Source organism: Homalodisca vitripennis, chromosome 8 (genome assembly GCF_021130785.1).
Source record: "Homalodisca vitripennis isolate AUS2020 chromosome 8, UT_GWSS_2.1, whole genome shotgun sequence".
Taxonomy (NCBI): Eukaryota; Metazoa; Arthropoda; class Insecta; order Hemiptera; family Cicadellidae; genus Homalodisca; species Homalodisca vitripennis.
The window spans coordinates 61,821,451-61,844,889 of NC_060214.1; the positions used below are offsets into that span (position 1 = coordinate 61,821,451).

The 23,439-nt window shown below is 35.4% G+C and overlaps 1 protein-coding gene across 1 annotated transcript in view; it reads right to left on the bottom strand.

Moving 5' to 3' along the window:
* Positions 1 to 6,804: 6,804 nt before the first annotated feature.
* LOC124367627 (GATOR complex protein Iml1-like) overlaps positions 6,805 to 23,439 on the bottom strand; it is a 63,732-nt gene continuing 47,097 nt past the window's right edge. The window contains exons 14-19 of the mRNA XM_046824600.1: positions 22,446 to 22,606; positions 17,879 to 18,062; positions 16,429 to 16,560; positions 15,719 to 15,882; positions 9,234 to 9,421; positions 6,805 to 7,737 (exon numbers count right to left, since the gene is read on the bottom strand). Coding sequence (XP_046680556.1) covers positions 9,239 to 9,421; positions 15,719 to 15,882; positions 16,429 to 16,560; positions 17,879 to 18,062; positions 22,446 to 22,606 — 824 coding nt within the window. The 3' untranslated portion in view covers positions 6,805 to 7,737; positions 9,234 to 9,238. The remainder of the gene's footprint in view (positions 7,738 to 9,233; positions 9,422 to 15,718; positions 15,883 to 16,428; positions 16,561 to 17,878; positions 18,063 to 22,445; positions 22,607 to 23,439) is intronic.

Genomic DNA, 23,439 nt, shown 5'->3' on the forward strand with positions numbered 1-23,439 from the left:
AGTGCCAGTCTCTATCAGCCTGGTGAATGTAGTTGCACGTAATGAACAGCCAGAGACAATCAAAGCCACACTGCTGGATGTAACTATCTGCTGTAACAGTAGTATCATAGTATCATACAAGGAAAAAACCTCAGGGCACAGCTGGATTCTGATTCCACTAATGGGAAACGGATTCACAGCGCGGCGCAGTTTGACGAATCTGCCGACGGTCTTACCTCTGCGATTGTCGGCTCCTTCGATCTCAGCTGCCCGGTTATCAATAAAAATAGATCAAAGGTAGCCTGGTGGAAGCTCTGAAACTGGCCTCTTTGAGGAAGAGGGTCAGGGCTCTATTCAGGAGAGCCAAAACTTGGGGCACTTGGGACAAGAACCATGAGGCTCTTGCACTGTACAACTGCAAGGTTCGTACGGCTAAGAGGTTAGCCTGGAATTAGCATCAATTGGTATGCAGGATTGAGAAGGCGCTTGGCCAGGAAAAGAGGTAGCCATAGGAGTCTTTTTAGACATTGAAGGTGCCTTTTGACAATACAGCCACTCAGGCGATTATCAATGCGGTCTCAAGACGTGGTGTTCATGGTCAGGTGTGTGACTGGATAGGGGCCTTGCTCAAGGAAAAAGGTTTGTTGTTACAACCCTCATGGGAGCAAGTGTTAGTGCGAAGGCTACGAGGGGCTGTCCGCAAGGCGGCGTCCTCTCTCCTCTTCTGTGGAACCTGGTTGTGGGATGACCTGCTAAAATTCTTTGAATAGCAGCGGTTGTCTTTGCACAAGGGTACACAGATGATATTGCACAGCAATCACGGAAAACTGACCAATGCTGCTCTGAACATGGTGGGAAATTGGTGTGATAAGGTTGGCCTCACCGTCAACCCCACCAAGGCTGCCGTGGTTGCCTTTACCAGGAGGCGACAGATGGAGGGCAATTGGTCCCTTTCTATTTCAAGGCTCACCCGTTGAGCTGAAGTCTGAGGTCAAGTACCTGGGCGTGATCCTAGATAGGGTTCTAAACTGGGGACCTCATATAGAAAAGGGTCATTGCCAGGGGGTAAGTGGTCTCTAATGCAGTGCAGACGAGTGTGATAGGTGGGCCCTGGGGACTGAAGCCGAGGCTCTTGTACTGGCTTTATGTTTCCGTGGTCAGACCTGCACTAATGTACGGAGCTGTCGTATGGTGGCCAAAAACGGAGGCCAAGACGGTGGTTAGCTCGTCTGGCGGGTATCCAAAGGATGGCCCTGCCTTGCTATCACTGGGGCTTTTCCTAGTGCGCCAGGCGCGGCTCTGGACTGTTGTCTTAATCTCGCCCTCCTGGACATTGTCATTCGAGCTATGGCCGGGAGGAGCGCCTACTGTCTTCAGCAGATGGGACTCTGGTCGGGCTGCCTGCCAGCAGTGGGCACTGCAGAATTAGCACTCTGATACAGGAGGATGTTTTGCACATGATCTCTGATCAGATGCCACAAAAATTGTCCTTTGACAAACCCCTTTAGGATTATTTTACCCTCAAGGGGATGATTGGTTAGGAGGGGAAGAAACCTCTTCCACCAGCGGAGCTCGAATGGTACACAGACGGCTCCAAAACAAAAAGCGGCACAGGCGCTGGAATTCTGGGAGTGAGACCATGTAGGGAGCTGGTGGTTCCAATGGGTCCGTATCCGACAGTCTTTCAAGCGTAGGTCGCAGCCATTATGGAATGTGCTCGTGAGAATCTTCGTCTGCGATATAGGGGCAAGACGATTAACATTTTCAACGGACAGTCAGGCAGCGCTGATGGCGCTGGATTCTTACGTGATCAAATGCAAACTGGTTTGGGATTGCTATCAGACCGTTTCCTCCCTTGCCAGAATCAACATGTAACCGTTTGTTGGGTTCCTGGTCATGAGGGGATTCTAGGGAACGAAAGAGCTGATGCCCTGGCCAACCAGGAATCAGTGACAATTATGACGGGCCATCAACCGTTTCTGCGGTGTTCAAAGGTGTGAATCCTCTAGGGTTGTCTCGAAAATGGATTCGCGCGGAGCATGGGGAGAAGGTGGAGGTTGCATCCGGGTTTGAAAGTGAGTAGAATGGTATTACAGTCACCTTCCTCCAAGGTGGCTTCGGACCTTCTCTCATTAAACAGATCAATGTCTTCTAAGGTCATTGGTCTCATTACGGGGCATGGTCACCTGAGGAAGCATCTTCACATAGTTGGTATCCTTCAGGAGAATCCGCTCTGTGGAAGGTGTAATGAGCAGGAGGGAGACTGATGAGCACCTGCTCTTTGATTGCCCTGCAATAGCAAGAGAGCGGCATGCCATCTTTTTGGTAGCTTGGACAGGGGTGGTGAATTTTCCCAAGAGGACTTGATAGGTTGTTTTCGGCGGTTTGTTGAACTGCTGAAGTTGTAGACTGGTGGGCCTCATGGTGTGTTTCCGGGGTGCGCAAAAAGCCCTTGAGGCTTAAGTGCATGGCAGTAGGCCGCCCCAAGGAAAAAGAAAAAAAAAAAAATACAGACCCACCTAGTCAGATCTCCGCATGACCAGGTAAGGCTATTTACACGTGGGGAGGGGCGCTCACCCCCCTCCATTCACGATACACTACCCCTGCACCATACATCGTTAGGATTTTTCGTTTTTAAAATCTTGGGATTGGAGGCTTCCAGTCATACAATCAGCATGTGTGTGAGTGTATGTGTCTGTGTGTGTGTGTGTGTGTGTGGTACGATTCTGGATGGACAAGTCGAGACAGGTCATGCCCTGACCTGATATCACTAATGCATGGTGCCGAGGGCAACCGTGCTGCTGAGTTCACAGTCGGGGCAATAGCCTAGATACTATAGTTCTGTTGACAGCAGGGCCTCCTCATGCAGGACGCTTAACAATCGTTCACCCGAGCCAAACCATTGGTTGGATTCAGATCCCCCACTGGTCTTGAACAACACTCGAGACAGAATCACCTTTGGGGACGTACTTTCCCAGTTCAGTTGCGGATCGCCCGAACTTAAGTCTGTCCATCCCCTAGACCCCATCCTTGCTACTTACTCCCTTCCACACCACACCAACCAGTCCCCTCACTCTATTATCACAAAGGCTATTGCGCCCACTACCCTCTACACCTCCCAATGTCGACTACATCCTGATTTATACTCCATGCCCTCCCAGCACAAGTATTTGTGCAAGATTATTAGTGTCTATTTCGACTATAATACCTGCAGAAAATAAAAAAAGTTCATGTTTAACTCATGGCATTTCTTCTTGCTATTAAAGAGCTTCTGTGAGAGTGTTACTTTAGCATAAAACAATGGTTGGAACAGAATCATAAGTTTCCATGAAATAGACGAAAACCTTAACTAAAGTTCCATTTTCTATGCTTTTAGACATTACGTAGTAAGAAGTGTGTTCATGCATTCGTTTCTTATGGTATAATATGTTTAATTATAAGAATTTTAAATGTCCATCAAACTTCATGTATTCATATTCTCTTATATACGAGATACCACTACCACTCTTGATTGTTAATAAATACACTATTCATCTATGAAAATTATCACTTTTTTTATATTTATAACTTAAATTTAATGATTACGTTGTAACTTCAAACAATAACTTAGGAATTTTACATATAAGGTAGGAGTACGCCACATAACGGGCTTCGTTAAGGTTGTGTGCAAAATTTCAAGACTAAAGCTCATTTTATTAAACATCCAGGCTTACAATGATATGTCTCGTACTACAGCAACAATAAAATTAGAATAGATCATGTTCGTAGTGTAACCAATGACTATCTTTCAAACAATTCTACTTAATGTGTAATTTAAAAAAATTGAATACACATATTTGTTTTTCCAAATTTATAAATATAAACATCATATCTTTAATCTGCATAGAGTTTCCTTGTACCAGAATGAATAAGAAATAGAAGAAAGTGACGAGGAAGAAGCTGCCACTCAAATTACGTGGGCTGATGCTTCTGAAGCCTTAACAAATTTGTTAGATACATCCAAGCATTATGATGCTATTGAAGTTATGTAGCTTCATATTATAGAGAATAATTTTTTTCAAAATCGCAATTGCTCAAAAAAGTAGGTTGATATTTTTGTAATAATTAAAACAGCCCAAAAGAAGGTGGGCAATACCACATCGTTGACGACTCCCACTCCTTCAACATCTGGGACTACTCACTTGCCACAGTTCCAGTGTTAGCGATATCAGACTGTCATTCTGATTGAAAAGTACAGTAGGTACTGAGATTTTTTTTTCTTTTTAAAAACGTCATATAATTTTTATGACTACTTTTTGTGTTTTCTAATATTTGTGTAGTGCTTAGAGTTTTTAAACTAATGAACAACCAATAATAGACCAATGTTCTAATGCGTATATACTTACGAGTATTTATTGTATTTTTCTTGTTTAAACCATATTTTAAAGTAAGACCTTGATAATCCGGCATTGCCAGATCACCGAGCTTGCCGGATTATCAAGGCCTTACTGTAAATGAATTATTATATGCATATCATAGCGTCACTCTTTAACTAATATTGAAATGAAATTTTAAATGTCTTTATTAAAGAACAAGCCCTGCCTACCCCTCAACCTCATATAAGGCCTTGCCCAAAACATAAACAATATTAAAAAAGTTTTGTTTTACTAACTACTAGTTGGTAGTTAGACAACCTCCAATTGGGTTTACGTTAAACAACCGTTAATGCTGGGAACCCTACTACGTCTTAAATTTGAGGTTCTTAGCAAATAGCTGTCCAGTAAGCGATCATCTTACTGTCGCTGTCCTATTATTAGCTTGTTATTGTAAATATTATATTTGACAGGTAAGTAATTCGTTTGAATCCACAGGTCATCTCAATTTGAATTTCGTACTATATGCAGTGCCTTGGGTTGGGTTGACAATGACGCCTTGAACAGGAACTTTGTTTGGGCTATTTTTTGTAACCAAAGTTAAGCATTTGACTGTGTGGATCATTGTTTTCTTCCAAATGCAGGAGTATTGTGGCATTCTAAGCACTCCTTTTACATTATTAATTTGTCAAATCTTACCAATCAAACTTCAATTTGGTGTGCATCAATAGTGAGTGGTCACCTGTAGTTGAAATAAATGTGAGGTACCCCAGCCCAGGGTTTGGTGTTGGGACCTCTTTAATTTCTAGCTTCAATAAATTACTTACCAACAAGCAAAAATAAATTTGCTTAGGGATAGAGTTAAAAAATGTCAAAATTACAATCATATTATATCTGTTTTCAATTTCTCTTAAATTGAAAAATAAAACTGAAGCAGTTATTTTTAGTTTAAGATGAATACCAAACCATTGTTTCTGTCAAGTATGAAAAATTGTTTAGAAGTAATTTTGTACAAGTAACACAGTTTTGGACTCCCTACAAAAATCAAATCTCAAAGAATATTTCAGAAATGTATTACTGTTAAGAACATTGGTGGGTTGTGTGCTGTCAGAAATGGATATATTGCTCCTGATGATATAGACAAATGAAAAGAATGTTATCAATGTAGAACTGTGATAAAATTCATTATATATAATTTACAAGACATTCTTTTCACAAGATTGAAAAAGTAAAATCCAGCCACATCATGAAGGGTTTAATTCTATAAAATAGTTTGCATGTGAAAATAAAAGAACGTAACTTTAAAAGTAAAGTTTAAAGGTGCTTGGTCTTATATGTGTTTAATAGTACTAACTTTAAATGGTTTAGTGTCAGACATATTTCTTTGTAATTTTTAAATATTTTTTACTTTGTATTAAATTATTGATCATAATTTTATTTTAAAACGTTCTTAGTCTCTTTTTAATCTGTGTTATAAATTATGTTATAAACTTATTGATTGCCACTTTAATTTTTTATCTAGTTTTAGATACACACAATCATTACATTTGTAAATTAAAAAGTCAGGAATCATGTTATAAACCAAATAATAAACACTTAAGGTTGTGCTTGCGTCAGTATCACAAACTCTGACCTAAATTGCATGAGCGTCATCGTTGCCCGTTTTTCTACAGTTTCTGCGATAAGCAGCCGATGGCCCATTCGCCCTCCGCTCCAAGTATTGGGAATTAGTTATCTGACCCACCTGCTCAGAGCTCTCTCAATCCTCCTGAACCCTAGATCTAGTAGTTTCTAAAGTAGCAGAGTACTGTTTCTTGTTTTCATGCGTTCTTTTAGAAATTCATAACAAATATTTTTATGCTTAATTCATTAAGAAATTGGTATTGCCGTCTTCATAAAATTCTGAAATTTATTTATATACCAATAATACGAGTAAGTTTATGAGGATGAACGTACAAATGTAACATTTCTAAACAAAAACTTCAAGTTTGGCAAAACAATGTGAAATAGCAAAATGATATTAAAATTGGTTTTTAGAATTTAAAAAATAAAAAACGAATAAAAACTTAGATATGTCCATTTTTTTCTCAAATAGTGAATGGCTGTCAACTTTAAAGCGTAAAACGTTGTTGAAAGTGGAAGTATAAAAAACTTGTCAATTATTACATAATATTAATGTGTATTACAAAGCTGTAATATTAAGTCTTTATTGGTAAATAATTGAATTAAAACGGTGAAGTGTTAAATAATATACAGTAATATTGTGTAAATAGTGATAAAATATCATACCATCTAGACAATTCAAACTACAACAATTGTCTCACCAGGTACACAATTGAGAATCACCTCACAAATGATTCACATAGGATTTTGAGGATCTGATTTAGGGACAAATTATGCAGATAGGATCTTGATTAATTCACACAAAAATGATAAAGGTAAGAACACTTTATTGTTAAAAAAGTACCAACACTGTTGTAAATAAATGTTTAATCTTAATCTAATCTTAAATCTTGACAAATGTTTTAAAACTCCAATACATGCTAACAATACATAGACAAAATGGCTACATATAATAATAGTAAAAATATGCAATATGTATTTGTCAAGTTGCAATTATCCTAACAGTCTTTGCATAACCTATTTAGTAATAAAATAGGAAGAAATCATATTATAATTATAAAAATCAGTCAGTACTGGACCATGTAGAATGGTCTAATTGAGTGTTCATACAAATTAATAATGGCATTACAAATCAACGATCAATAAAAGCAATGTAGGCTACTCTATTTTAAAATTGTGAGCGCAGTCAAGAGTTTTATGTCATCCGGTTACAACAAGAAAAATACTTCATACTATTTATGTTTTGATATTGAATTAAATTTCAGCTTTAAACACTTTTTTTAACCCTGGATATAATGCACCATTATAATAAGTAGAAACAGCAAAATAATACCCTAAACATTTCTAGAAACACATAAAATACCCTAAAACATTTTCAGAAACACCATAAAACACCCTAAAACATATTCAGAAACACCATAAAACACCCTAAAATATTTCTAAACAATATTAAATCTAAAAGAAAGATAATAAGAGAAATTGATAATAATGTCCACAACATTAAAACATTTCTAGAAAACATTAACCTAAGCAAACTCTTACAACTACCCAAACCATAAAAAGAAATTAAAAGACAAAAAATTAAGTATAATAAGATCTAGTCCATACTGAATAATATTCATGTTCTGAAACTACCAAACAATTAGCAATGTTAGCTGATTAGTTTCCATTGTTGTTTTTGTCTATTGTCAATAACAATTTGCTAATAAGATCAGTATATTATTCAGGCCTCAACTAAGCATTTCTCACAGTGAAGATTGGTTAGCTGAGGAACTCTTGATAGCTGAAACAAAACAGTACAAATATTTTAAAACATAATGTGTGAATTTCTCAACAAGGATATTTGAGCCCCACTGATATGAATACTTCAAATTCCAACATCTTTAAAAATAAATCACAATAATTGGGTTCAAAGATTTGTGTTCGGTGAAGTGAAGTTATGCAGACATTTTCAGTAAGTGCTTCCATGAGGATAATTGCAATTGGTTGATTTTGTATACAAAATCTACCTAACAGCGTTTTCTCAAAATATTGTAATAAAGTATTGTGTTAAAAGGAACAATTACTGAATAAATTACAACACTCAAGTAAATATATTAACCCTTTTAGCGCCAAGCATTTTGGGCAGGTTGCATCATGTAACGCTAGAGTTACTGGTGAGGGTTGTCCAGCATAGCCACGGAGTATGTCGCAGTAGCGCCAGGGCAATTTTACGAATTATGACAAATGTAGATATAAATCATTCTCATTTCACTAAATTTTATGATAAACTAATGATTTTGACCTCATTTTTTCTGTTATAAATAGGAGAACGATGACTAATGGAATTTTGAAATGTTGATTTGTTAAAATCGTGTACCTTTAAAAGTTAGATACTTTCTCCATTTTTTTGTTTGTAAATTAAGAGCCTGAAGTCAATAAATGCCTGAAAAAATATTTACTCAACAAACCTCTGTGTTATTGTGTAAAATATTTAATTGAGAAAGACCTGTGAAAATTTGCTAAAATAATACTAACAATTTATATATTTAAGAGTAAACAAAGTACAAAACGGACTTTTACCATAGAAACGCATGTGTCGTTAGATAAAACATTTTAGTGTGTATTGTTATTTTGTTTGAATATTATATAAATGTCTATGCAGTGCTACTTGCTATAGTACATTTTACATAAAATACAAAAATCAGTCCTAATTGTATTGATATTAGTCAATAAATGGTTTTGTACTGCATGAAAATGTTGAGAGCCTAAATAAAGGCTCTTGGCGCTTAACATCCGAACTTGTCCAAGCCTATATATAGGCTCTTGGTGCTAAAAGGGTTAAAACATGATACTGGTGATTTGTTTATCTAACCTGTCACTCTTTAACAAAAAAAATAAAAAACTGTAAAAACTAAAAAAATCCAAGCAAAAATTATTACTTATGTTCAATGAGAATTTGATGAGTAATTCAGCAAAGAAGTGGCTTAAGTTTAGAAAAAAAACAGATTTTCAATTTTATAAGTTATCATTTTTACACATAGCTTTTAATTTATTAGATCATTACTAGCTAGTGAAAACAGAAACTTAAAATCAACAAGCATTTAATAAAACGTAAAAACCTCAACATTACTCATAACTCAAAAAATACATTTTTAGACAAGGAATGGAGTTGTAACCTTCTTATGTGAGTTTATACATTTTCAAAAGCACTTTCAACTTTGTTTTCTCTCACTTCGGACATTTATCAATGTCACTGCACACAACACAATTGCTTTACTAAGTTAATGCTCACTATACCAAGATTAGGAGCGAGGAACTGCCCAGCACGCGTCCCAAAAGTTCTTCAGTCTGTTGTCGGAGTTGGAGCAGAAGTTGCGGAAGTCGCTGAGAAGTTTGTTCTGGAAAGCTTCGTCACTCTTGGCTGGGGCAGAGGTCCACTTCCAGCGACGACTGATCATGTGGTTCCATGACCACAGAAAACCCACCTGTGCACATTTCTATATAACACTTCATTCTCAAATATTAGGAATTTGTTTGGAGTTACCTTACCTCTGTTAGAATAATGTTTAATGTTATCTGCAACATATAGCAGTCAACAAGGTACCCAAACCAAAGACTATAAATGTGTAGAATTCATTTCAGCTTTGTTAACTTACTGTAGAGTTGTATATTGTTTTTATAACCATTCCATAAGAATTTTGAAAAAGCTGAATTTTAAATTGAAATGATACAATAATCTTAACAATCAAATAAGTGTAGTAATTATGATTCCCATTTCAAGTTTTTCAAGTCACTTTCAGTTAGTAAAGCTTGTCTATATTACATTACATTTTGTTCTACCTATTTTTGGGATCATTGGTTGTTTAAAATATACACTAATACTAAAAAAATAACAAACAATATAAAATAAAACTGGGTTTACAGTAAACACCTATTTATCCAAGGCCTTTGAAAATAAAATATTTTTTTATAGACCAAGCAGTTACAGTACAATAATAAGATAATGCGTGTGTGTATAGCGGCTATATCAATTTGTTATTAAGTACTCTGGCTGTTGCTAGGTCGAGTAGTGAATTCTTAGAATACACATCCTCTTGGTGACGTAACAGTTTCTGATTTATGACAGGTCGCCCGACGTTTGTTTGAAGGCTCATCAGAGCGAAGCCTATAGGAATGAACTTTCACTGAGTGACACTGTAACGTTGCCATATTTCTGGAACGCCACAGACGTTTCTACTGCTAGTCAGTCACACAAGTTATTTGGACATGTTCGTTTTGTTTGTTATTTTTGTTACTGTGGTCTACACCTGTGTTTAGCTGTGGAAGTATTCGTGTTACAGCATGAGTGGAAAACAAAAAAGGTATATGATTTCTCTGGAAGAAAAAATTAAAGCATTAAAATATTTAGACAACAAAAATGATGGCTGCAGATCTAGAAGTTGGTGAAGTGACTGTTGGTGGTTGGAGACGGAACCAACAAAACATTGAGAAATTTGTTAATAAAAGTGTGAGTGGGAGTCAAAATCAAAATCAAAAATCAAAATCACTTTATTGTCGTATAAATCTCATGATCATTGACAAAGTCATAAATACAGCACATTCTGGTAGCCAAGTCCAACATAGATAGTTAAAAGTTAAAAGTTTCAACACAGTTACATCAACAATATCAGCATTAATGCACTTAATGTAATTTAATAATAATTTACATTATTTGGCAATGCAAAGAACTATACAGTAAATAACAATGGTACCACTGTAGTTACATCGATGGGTCTGTATTGAAAAAATAACATAATCTTATTAAAACAAAACAGACTTATTGGAGAAAAATTCCTCTACAGAGTAGAATGGGTTCTCCAAAAGCCATAAATAATATTTCTTTAAGAAAAGTGTTTTGTCAAACTTTGGGATTAAATGTGACAGATGGTTATATACCTTCAGGGAAAGTACCTGATGACTCTTTAAAGTTTTACTTAATCTATTAAATTTTATTTTTGATAAATTCTTGCATCTTGTATTGTGCGAATGGGTATCACCAATGGGCTTTATTAAATTTGGATTTTGGAAAATATATTGAATTAAATCAAATAGATACAGGTTTATGACAGTTTGAATGTTTAGTAATCTAAATAGCGGTTTACAGTGTTCTAAGCTAGATGATTTGGATATAATTCTTATGGCCTTTTTTTGGAGGATCAGTATGTCATTGATCTTACTACCATTGCCCCATGCAACCAGCCCATATCTAAGTATTGATTGAAAAAATGCAAAGTAGGCGGTTTTGACATAGTCGGTGCTAACAGAAAAGGTTAGTCGCCTAAGGAGGTAAACTACTCTTGACAATTTAGAAGAAATATACGTAATATGAGAGTCCCAGTTCATGTTTCTATCAATGTATACTCCTAGGAATTTTACATTGTCTGAGAGACTAATGTTTAAGTTACGACTGTCAACTGTCCTCGTACTGAAAATAATATTGTGCGTTTTTGATTCATTCAATGAGAAACCATTGCTTGTGAACCAATTTGAGGCATCTGAAATAGAATTTTTTTGAAATTAAACTAAGTTCACTTAAATCTTTGCTAATATTTAAAAATGTAGTGTCGTCTGCATAAAGGATGGTTGAAGCTGTAATTGAAGCAGGCAGATCATTTATACAAATTAAAAAACAGCAAAGGTCCAAGTATGGATCCTTGCGGGACTCCGTACTTCACGATTACTTCATGAGACCAGCTTTCCTCAATGCAAACTTTTTGTTTTCTGTTATTAAGGTAAGACTCAAAAAATAAAATCGGCATTTGACCAAAACCGTAATATGCCAACTTCCTTATACGATCATTATGGTTTACACAATCAAAAGCCCTGCTCAAGTCACACATAGTGGCTTGAGCAAAGGCCTTATCCTCCAAAGCCAGAGACACATCCCGCAACAATTTATCTAGAGCTTGAAAAGTGGAACAATTTTTTCCTAAATCCAAATTGCACGGAGCTAAGAAGATTGTTGGTTTCGAGATAATTGCTAATTTGCTTATGCACTAGAGCCTCCAACAGTTTGCCAAGAATCGGAATAATGGATATCGGGCGGTAGCTCTCTGGTTTATTTTTGAGTCCCTTTTTATAAACCGGACAAACTCTTGAAATCTTCAGCTCCTCGGGGAAATAACTATCTTTTAGACAAAGGTTAAAGCAATGTGTCAATGGAGATAAAATGTGAGGGGTTATTTGCTTTATCATATTATTAGACATACAATAAACGTCACAGCTGTCAGAGTTTTTCATATTTTGAACTGAATTTAGAATATGAAAAACTATGAAAAAGTAGCGGCTTATTGTGGAAACAGTGAAGAAAGGCGGATATGAACTGACATCAGAAGCCTTGTTTTTATGGTTTTCTCAAATGCGGAGTTTGGGCAGCCAGCAATGGATGGTTAGACAGATGGAATAAATGGCATGGCATTAGACAGCTGAATATTGTTGGTGAAAAATTATCAGCAGATTTTTCATACAGAATTTTTAAATAAATTGGCAGAAGTTTGATTCAACATCTGACCAATTATTTAACTGCGAAGAGACTGGGATCAATTTTCGTATATTGCCAACTAAGACTTTGGTGGCTAAATCTGAAATATCCGCTCCAGGATTTAAGAAGAGCAAAGAGCATGTTACAATAATAGCATGTTCCAATTCATCATGAACATTTAAACTAAGACCTCTAATGATTGGAAAGGCCCACAAACCCAGAGCCTTTAAACAAATCAATGTTAACTGTTTACCCACCATGTACTGAAACCAAAAAAGTGTATTGATGAATAACCAGATTTTTAAGGAATGGATTTTTAAAGAGTACCTGTTCTCAAGGTATTTTTATATATAAATCAGGTATAGGTATATAGATATAGAACCAGAATAACCTAAGTTACAGGATTTTTCAGTGAGTTCATTATGTCGTTAGAATTTTCTAATAATATTTAAGAAGTAAAATTTATTTCTTTAACAAAAAAATTAAGAAAATTACTTTGACACACATTGCTAATTATATTGGAGTATTTCCTTTATAACATGAAGAGATTGTTTTTGCATTACGGACCACTGCACCATATTGCTAAAGAGGTATTCAATCTAATATTAGATACAACATCAGGCACTATGGCAAAGGAATCTGTATTAGTAAGCCCTTTCTCGTAACCATCCGATCCAAGGCAGGTTGGAGAAGGAAGTAGGGTATAAAGACTAGACAAAGGCGATCTTGTCTGGTACACAGATGACTCCTTCATAGAGGGTAAATCTGGCTATGATGTAAAGTTTATCTCTCAGAACACCTCTTAGCGAAAGTAAACAGTAGTGAATGTCTTATTTTACCAGGTAAAGTTAGGGCTAAGAAGGACCCCTCTCTGACACAAACTGGGGACCGATGGCACAAAAAAAGCAAAAAATAAAAGAGCACTGCATTGAGTCTGGGAGAGTATGGCTTAGTTTTTCAGGCTACGCTATTTTAATTTGTGCTAAGGTAGGTTTAACTAGAAACTATGTCGATCAACGGACAGTGACACTATCTGATAGTCAGACCGCTTTTAAAACGTGACAGAATTTATTTCAAGGCTGGCATCAGAATGCTTTAAGACTTTATACATTCTAGCTAGTCATAATTCAGGATTTCTTACCTGAGCTCCTGGACAAACCGGGTATAAAAACAATGAACTCGCTGATGAAATGGCTCAAAGAAGCAGTTCCTTGTACATGAATCAGCTTGTGGTGTGAACAAGTCAATTGCTTAATAAGCAATGGTTCACAGATATGCCTTGTGATGAGTGGCAGAGATTCTCTGGGCAATCATTTGCCAAGAAACTCATTAGAGGCTTTAGGATCCAGATCACGAACTGGCTGATTACGCCAGTAAGGCCTTTTGATACAAGTAACTTCTCTTACTACTGAACATGGACAATGTAGGAAACATTTGCACACCTTAGGACTCCAGGTGATGAATTTGACATCAGTATTGGCCAGAAGCTCATGGATCTCATTGAAGATTCAGAGATAGGCAGGTTCTACTACTAATGGAACCTGGGATGCACAATAAGCTTAGGTTGACACTTTGAGAACTAGGAGTCTTATGCCCTCTTTTAATGTAATCTAATCTATATTTTCTTTATCAAACCATTATAAAGATTAATAAGGTAAGACATGTTTGTAAAACACTGCCTGTTACAGTGAATGAAAATATCTGTATATTTGTAAATATCTGTATCTGTATAGTGAATGAAATATATTATAATATATTTTATTATAATAAATTACTTATAATTAGCAGGATTTATTATTTTTGCAAAGATACAAAATTTATTGAATTACATCAAAATTAATACAACAATTTGTATGCATTTTAGTAATATTTTATGACAAAGGTTTCATTTTAAATAATTTAGCTGAACTTTTATAATTTAACGTGTTACACATGCAAAACTCTTTTACCAAACAAATTTATTAGACTATTTAAATTTGTTAATGTTCTCATACGTTCAAGTTGGATAAGTTCATGAAAAGAAACATGTAAGCCTAATGTTTGTTATGTTATAGAAAAGTTGGGTTAATATAGCATGGTATTTAGTGGTGCATTGTGTTAAAATAGAAAACATTAATGGATTTCTAGTAAATATTATTGATTATATTTCTGTAAAGTTATGACAGATAATTTAGATTATTTGTTCATCAACAAACAGCATTTTACATGGTTAAATTTCAGAAACATTTACATAAAGTTTTGGAAAGTAATTTACATTTTGAATAGTTATGAACTTTCTAAAGACGACCCATGATACTAAAAACTAACAGAAATACTTCTCATTTTGAAATACATAGTCATATTCTGACCATCTTATTCTATTTGTCAAATGGTTCTATAGGACAATTTATAAGGTAGATGAGTCCTTGCCTAATCTAAAAAAAATCTAAAAACTATGTGAAAACTAATGGTTACTCTTTAGAGAATTTACAAATTACAAATGTAAACAAATTGAAAATAGTGGTTAAATTAATTAAACATATTGTTGTGCTGTCATGAAACAGCTTTAGACAGAACAATTCATTACATTTGACAGGCTATTTTAATTAATATTTCACAACATTAAAGACCAAGATAGGATTTTTTGCTACTTTAAAAGACCAGTGGAACATAGTATAGAGGGATTTGCGAAATAAGAATAGGCCTATATTCATACCAGGGACCGTGTGAATACACAAGTAAAATTTCAGTACAATCGGTTGAATAGTTCACACGTGAAAGCAAAACAAAGAAGGGTAATTTCACATTTATAATATTATTAGGATTATGTATAATACAGGATGTTTGTATGTTTATATATGCCTCAGCCCTTCCAAAACATAGGACATCCTTCTTTGAAAAACATACGTTTTATTCCTGCATCAAGCTTTTTAACAACGCAAGGTGCAAAGAGGCCACTAATTTAAACTTTTAGGAATAAGCTAAAAAAAAGTCTTATTATAAAAGAATACCACAGCATAGATGGTTTTTTAATTGATAAAAACTTTTAGATTTATGGAATTTTATTTAGTTATAGTAATTTTAGGTACTGACGATTGTTATGCAATTTACATTGTTGACAACAATAAAGAATTTTGAGTTTGAGTTTGTTAACTCCTGAAGAATTATCTCGGATTTGTTCAACAATTTGCAAGATGCTGGTTTGCTTGTAAGTTTGTAAATGAAAATTAAACAGAAATCATCTTATAACATTAGGAATCTAAAGTGACTTCTGAGTACTTGCTTTGGTCTCGTCAGTATTGTAGCGTGTGATGTATTCGTGGTGGGGGCTAGCCTTCACGTCACTGTAGGTGGGGTAGCGGTTTACGCTGCGCGGGGCTGAGCTGGCGTTGAGGCTAGACCGTGTGGTATCACAGGGCATAGCAGGTATCATCAGGAACACATTACCTGCAGACAATATATAAACATATACGTACTAATAAGAGTGTTCAGCATTTCTTGGCTATTACACTTCTGTGTATTTCCAACATATTCCGAGATTATTTTGCAGCATGTAAGAATTATTCAAGCCGAAAATCCTACTACTTTGAAGTTCTTCCAAAAAACAATAGTGTTGACATTTTAGTGTATAAAATAATAACCTATTGTATTAGTAAAGAACATATAAATTAATTATAAAACTGTGAAAATAACACAATATGATGCCAGTAAAAGTTACAAATATTTCCAACTGACGTGGCAACTGTCTGGGATAGGGTTAAGAAAACAATATTAAAAATATGTGACGCATAAGAGAGTAATGCTTTAGGTGTTTTACACAATCTACGTATAAAAACAATAATCTAATTTTCAATAGCTTTTATGTAGTAAAAATGTACGTTTCAAAAGTGTTTGCCATTTTACAGGTTTCTATATTTTCAATCTCTTTAGATGTAACTAAATTATTAAAAAGTAATTTAATTTGTAATATGTTATCTATACTCCAGTGCTTACCAGTAAGATGGATATACTGATGGTGATGGTCTTGGCTGCTACTCTCTACAGAGCATGCGATGAAGCCGAACTTGACAGCAATAGCTTCCTGGAACAGTATCAGCCGCTGGCCCCAAGACTCTTCAGGGAACTCTGCAACAATTCTCTATTAACTACCAATTTTTTTTCCATATTCATTAATAATAGATTTTAGTTTAGAGACAACTACACATAATTTATTCTAAAATTTATCGTGCCCGAAGGGTGAACGATAGTCTGAGATATTAAGTGAGATATATAAGTGCAGGATAATATTTAACAAACCACCAAGACAGGCAAATAATAAAAACGCAATTAGGAAATGCATAACAACATATACCCCATCAGACGTGCTTATGAAAGCCCAGTTATCCTATTGAGTACACAACGGCAGTTGTGGAAGATCTCGTGTACCCAATGTACAAGTCACCAAACATGTGTGATGAGATGTCATGCTTACAAAGAATTAAAATAATTATATAATTCATCATATAAATAAAATAAAACATCATATAATTTCCAAACTTTAGATTAATGGTATATACACATTTTTCCATTTTTTTATTTGCTCTCAGTACACATTATTGTTTACACAATTAAATTCTAGACATATTTGAACCTCGCTGTGGGGAGAATATGATACAAATTTATAGTATTTCTTGTTAAATAAATAAAATTATAAAAATTCATACTTCTGTTTATATAAAATATTGTGGTAAAACATTTTTATTATTATAAAGCCACTGTGGACCATATTCAACTTTCCACAAACTGTACCTGGTTTCCCGAAAGTCTCTCTGAGAAAAGTGTGTTGTCACTTTGCAAAAGGTTACTTTGCGACTTATTAATAACCAAAAGTAGCCACATTTGTCTTTTTGTGGATATGTCATGAGTAACAATCCCGGTGGTGCAATTAACTGGTTTATTCGTCATCAACATTTTCAAAGGGTTTGAAAACAATTTTTATTGCTTGGAACTCATAGTACAAATTCACATGAAAGTCCAAAAACAACTTTAATAAAATAAGTCATCTGATCATTATGTGTACTGGAATCACATAACTTTTTAATAATTTAGATTTTTTTTTAGTCACTTGGACAATTCCTTACAGTGCTTGAAAATGAGATGTGAGTTGTGACTGTGTAATTTATTCTTCCATTCAGCTTTGGTTTTAATAACGGCTTATTTTCATACGAGTACCAACATGTATAGGTCTCAGAAATGTTTTATTTTGGACATTTTTTGGACTGTTCTAGTCAGTTGTCAGAGCCAGTGGAAGTGAGGAGGGAGTGTCACTCACTAAAGCTTAGTTTCTTCACTCACCTCAAGACCAGTACTTAGTGTTAGCCGGTTACTGGTATTGGGCTGAATCCCATATGCTAGTGCAACAATGAGAGTGCCTACATTCAATTGTCAAACACAAATTCGTCACCTTCGAACAAATAGCTTTTGGTCCCCATAAGGCTCTCCGTGTCCAGAGGCACAAAGATCGGTCCCCGTAGAGGATCTCCACGGACCACCTCTGATTTGATAGAACACGGGAGAGCGAACGGGTCCGGAGGAATGGGGATCATCAGTAATCCGTTCGACTGAGCCTTCCGAGCCCACCCACTGATCTGAAACATCAAATGTTTGTTACAGCTTACAGCTCACACTTATTTACATTCAACACAAGAGAAACAATAGAACTTCATTTACTTTCAATACTTGTCACTAATTATACAAATCTCTTAAGGAGGAGCTATTAATAAAGGTCGTAAAGAGAATTTTTTAAGTAACAAATAATAATTGCAGTTCTGATGTAGAAGCACTTCTAACTTTATTGGCCAACTCATACAAATTAGAAATCTTAATTTTACTCATTATTATGTTAATTAATGTTAACTCAGGGACACTCCCTTAGTTTATAAGGCCCACTCAGTGAATAAATTCTGACTCACTGAGCTCTCCTGTTTCACGGAATATGGCAGAACTATTTGTCATAAACATAATACGATAGAAGGTATAATTTTCATCCCCAGATCTTCAACTACAATACAACAATGTTAAGTTTTTTTTTTTTTTTTTTTTTTTTTTTTTTGTTTTTTTCTCTTAGGACAAGAAGCTTATAAATTGCACTTAGTCCTGTAAGAACCTTTGCGCTGCTTCCGGAGTGATAGGATATTCAGGATGGGTAAGGTTATGGAGTAGGGGGCCGCCTCCTATCGAGATCCATGAGGAAGAATTAGGGCACTACATCTCAAAGTCATCCTGGAAGAAGGGGAGGCCAGCTCTGAACGAGCCTCTACAGTCAAAGTAGGCAGGGGGTGGCACACCCTTGTTGAGGTTAACAAGAACTCTGAGGTAAGGGAACAAATCCCACCAACTCCAACAGTCATCTTCCACAGTAGATTAGACCTATTGAATTGCCCATGAACCCCAGAAAAGAACATTTGCGGTTAGTGATGTGCCGCTACTGGACATCCATAAGGTGGCCCAGATTGAAGTGGCACATCGGTTTTTGCTGTGCCCAGTGGTGGGTTCAACTGGTAGGTATAAACCAGCCAGAAGTGATCCCTACTGGGTAACGATGTTAAGTTGCTTGATTAACAATTATGTATCAGCAAACATAGCTCTACAGTCACGGCCACCAAATAAGGCGGGTGGGTGGATTTGCGCTGCTGCCACGTATGGGACCGGTGAAGCGGAGGAAGGTCGAGAATCGGTCGCTCTCAGGCACAAATTGGCAACGCTGTGTGCACATTGTTGCCTAGTCCAAGTGTCGCGCCGACGCTGCAGCTTTCATACGCCACCCTGCCAGTGCCAGTGCCAGTCGTATTGTACTGTCTGACAAGTTAGTGAGTGTAGTTACATACTGAAAATGGAGGAAGCTGGTAGTTCACGAGAAAATGAAAAAACACCTGTGAAAAGGAGACGATTAGAGGGTATTAAAAAAAGTGATTTAAATAGTCAAACTAAATGTGTTGTAGTTAACGTTCTGAATTTTCTGAAAGGTTTAGCTGATCCTGGTGTTCTTGGAACAATTAACTTCAAGAAAAGCCAAGAACTTACATCAAAAGTGTGTGGATTAAGTCTCTGTTCTGTTCAACGATATGTCCAGGAAAAAAAATTGTCACCAACATGTGATTTCTCGTCCCCAAGAAAACAATATTCACGAGAGAAACAACTGACTGTTTTGAGTGACTTTGATTGTGATCTGGTTCGAAGAACAATTTTGGAGTTTTATGACCAAGGTGAGTTTCCAACAGCTGAAAAAGTGAGAATAAAACTTCAGGAAAAAATTGAATACAAGGGAAGTGTACGATCAACTAGGAGGCAATTGCACATTGTTGGGTTTAAGTTTAAGAAAGCAAACGATGGTCGTAAATTTTTGATGGAAAGACAGGACATTGTGGTTGCACGTGCACAATTTTTAAGGAAAATGAAATCTGTACAGGATGAAAACGTTGATCACGTGTATCTAGACGAAACATGGGTAAACCAAAGTCACACAAAACATTTTATTTGGCAGCATTCTGATAAAAGTGGTGGTTTGAAAGTGCCAACAGGGAAAGGTGGTAGATTAATAGTGTGTCATGCAGGAAATTCAAAAGGATTTATTCCACAGTGCAAATGGGTTTTTAGATCGAAAACAACCGGTACAGACTATCATGCTGAAATGAATCATACATCATTTTAAGAGGTGGTTTTGTGAAGATCTTCTACCAAGTTTGGAAGAACCTACAGTCATCGTTATGGACAATGCACCCTACCACTCCGCACAAATTGACAAAGTTCCATCATCTAATTGGAAGAAAAAAGATATACAAGGCTGGTTAAATAGAAAAAAATATTGATTTTCTTGACAAGGAAACTAAAGCGGAATTACTTGTAAAAGTTATACCTTTTAAACAACACAAAAAATACGAGCTTGACGAACTAGCGTTGTCATGGGGCCATGAAGTGGTGAGGTTGCCTCCTTACCACTGCCAGTACAACCCGATTGAACTTATCTGGGCACAAGTCAAGCGAGAAGTTGCTACAAGAAATAGTACTTTCAAATTAGCAGATGTTGAAAAACTCACTTCAGACGCTATAGATAACGTCACTGCTGTCGATTGGGAAAATTGTGTGAGACACAGTGAGAATTTGCAGTCTGACGATTGGGCTAAAGAAATTGTTAGAGATGACATAATGGAACCATTTATTATAAACCTTAGAGACGACTCATCAGACAGTGAAAACAGCGACAGTGACTGTGACATTGACAAAGATTAAAAGCAAGTAACTCGGAACCACCAAGTGATCAAATCAACCACGGACTGACATAATTTCACTGTGATTATTTAACCGTAAGTACTAACAATGTCACTTGTTTAATAATAATTACTTAAAAATGTTTCTTTATTATTTCTATTATTACACGTGTTTAAAATGTTTATATTTAAAATAATTTTGCTAAGGAAGGCAAAACAGATTGTTTTAAGCATGGTTACTTTTACTAAACTTAAAATATTTATTTAATTTTCGCTATGGTTACAATACATAGTACTACAGTTGAGTAATGATAAAAATAATAGAAAGTAAAGTATTGCTATTAAAAAAAAGTTGAGTAGAAATTGTGTGTATACGCACGGCGCACGCATCGCTCTGCGTGTTTGATTTCAATAATTTAGGTTTGCACGCATTTCCCAGCGAAGTTAGTAAACTGAAAAAAATTTGTTTGGAACAAAAAATAAAGTTTATACCTTTGTCTAAAACTTTGCCACACAAAAAATATTCCTAACCAAAAAATAAAAAACTTCCTCGCTTACTGAAAATGTTTAATACACCATGTTAATGAATTAAAATTGGTTTGTAGGTATTTAGTATTTCAAAATTACATTTTTGTATTTACATACAAAAATTATATACCGTTATCATCAGCGGTCTCTCCTGAAGCCAATAATACGATTTTCATCTTTGTAACTTGTAAGATGTCATCAGAATCTCAGGAGAAAGCAAACAACATCATGCTCTAAAATGGATACAATTCAGGGATTATTCTATTTCACAATGTTTGCAGAATCTGGCAACGGCGCAATTCCACCCACCCGCCTAATTTGGTGGCCCCGACTGTAGATATAATTTTAAAATATACTTTACCAATAATAAAGAAATGAATATTTAATTTTATTGTAAACTTTGAGGTTACAAAGCATGCAACAACATGTCCAAATGAGTTTTATATACATATACAGGGTGTCCAAAAAGTCCCGGGTCGGTTAAATATTTTTCAAAATATTTAAAATAGAGCTACAAAACCTTACGCAAAGTTACTGGACATAAAAATCTATTTTATCACATATTCAGTGATCCGCTACTTCCTCAGGGGGGCGGCCCGCTATGAGTCAGAAGAAAATCTTAAATGTAAGCATAGGTTGATATGCATATCAAATAAAAGGTCTTTATTAGTAGAGTACAGAGCCTCAAACCTATTGTTGTAGAATAATAAGTTTTATTGCAAATTACAACAACAATAAATTGTAGACAGTTTTGGGTTAGTAAAGTTAAAATCAAAAAGCTCATCAGTGTATTTTTTACATTAACCTAAGTTGCAAAATCTAGCCATCTTTGAATGGCTGTCATTTTTGACTCAGTTATCCGTTTGAGGTCGGGTTTGCGGCTCTGTACTCTACTAATAAAGACCTTTTATTTGATATGCATATCAACCTATGCTTACATTTAAGATTTTCTTCTGACTCCTAGCGGGCCGCCCCCCTGAGGAAGTACTGGATCACTGAATATGTGATAAAATAGATTTTTATGTCCAGTATATACATATATATTTAAAAAACATTTTTGTGTATGGATTTTCCATTCTATTAACTATATTCCTTTATAATAAATGTATATTTATTTTATATTTTAACTCTATAGTACAAATTATATCGTTATAAAAACTGTTAGGTGTTTTTACAACAATGTTCCTCTCATGCTCATATAAAAGGAGTTCTACTAGTAACACAGATGGAAGTTACCAGCTCGTTGACGATGGTTCCAGAAGCAGCCATCCACTGCACCACAAGTTCGTATGCGTGGTCTGGTCTGTAGATAGACTGGTAGCGACAGTGGGCCCATTCCACACGGTCACTCTTGGTCTGTGCGTCTATCTCCAGGTGGGTGTGTCGGTAGTGTGGGCCTGTACCATGAATCAAACTACATTACTTCTCAATACTATGTGGAAAAACTCATTTTTACAGAACCCTAAATTTGTATAAATCTAACTGATAAAAATGTGTTGGATTTTTTGTTTTACAATTGTTTAATAAGAACGGATTGTAGCAAACTAACTTTTTGTTTAAATTAGATAAAAAAAATTATGGTTGCCTGTAAAGTCGGTTTTACGGGTGAAGATTTTACGTGACAACGTCTTTTTCTCGGTAGAATATTTATTGATATGAATATTATTAAATTGCACAATAGGAACAAGGAATTGAATTGAAAATAAGAATTGCACAAATTTTAACTATAGAAATATATTTTGTTTACTAAAAAATTGTACATAATTTGAAATTAATTAAAATTTTTTTATTGTAAATGGTAAAGTTGAATAAAACATTTACTAAAATTGGAATTTGAAAATCCTTGCTAAACACAGTTAAATTCTAACTCCGCGCGTGGTGATTGGTCGGTTTAGTTCGTTTGTTTGGTCGCACTGTTATGACAGGTTAGAGGTTATAATGCTTGAGGGCGGCTACAAGCATGTGAGCTGTCTGTGACGGTTGGCGATCAGCTGATTCCCCGCGACCTTGAATCTATTTGGCTGCAAGTGCGCATGCCTCATTCAAATATATCTATTTGTATAAACATTGTTTATTTTCCACCTAACAGTAATCTTAGTTTGTATGATGACTACTTTAATTCTTTTGAGGATTTTAAAAAGTAAATCTATGTTTGATAATTTGTTAATATTAGGTGATTTTAATCTACCCGAAATTAATGGATTAAACTGTTAATATGTTGTTTGGAAGC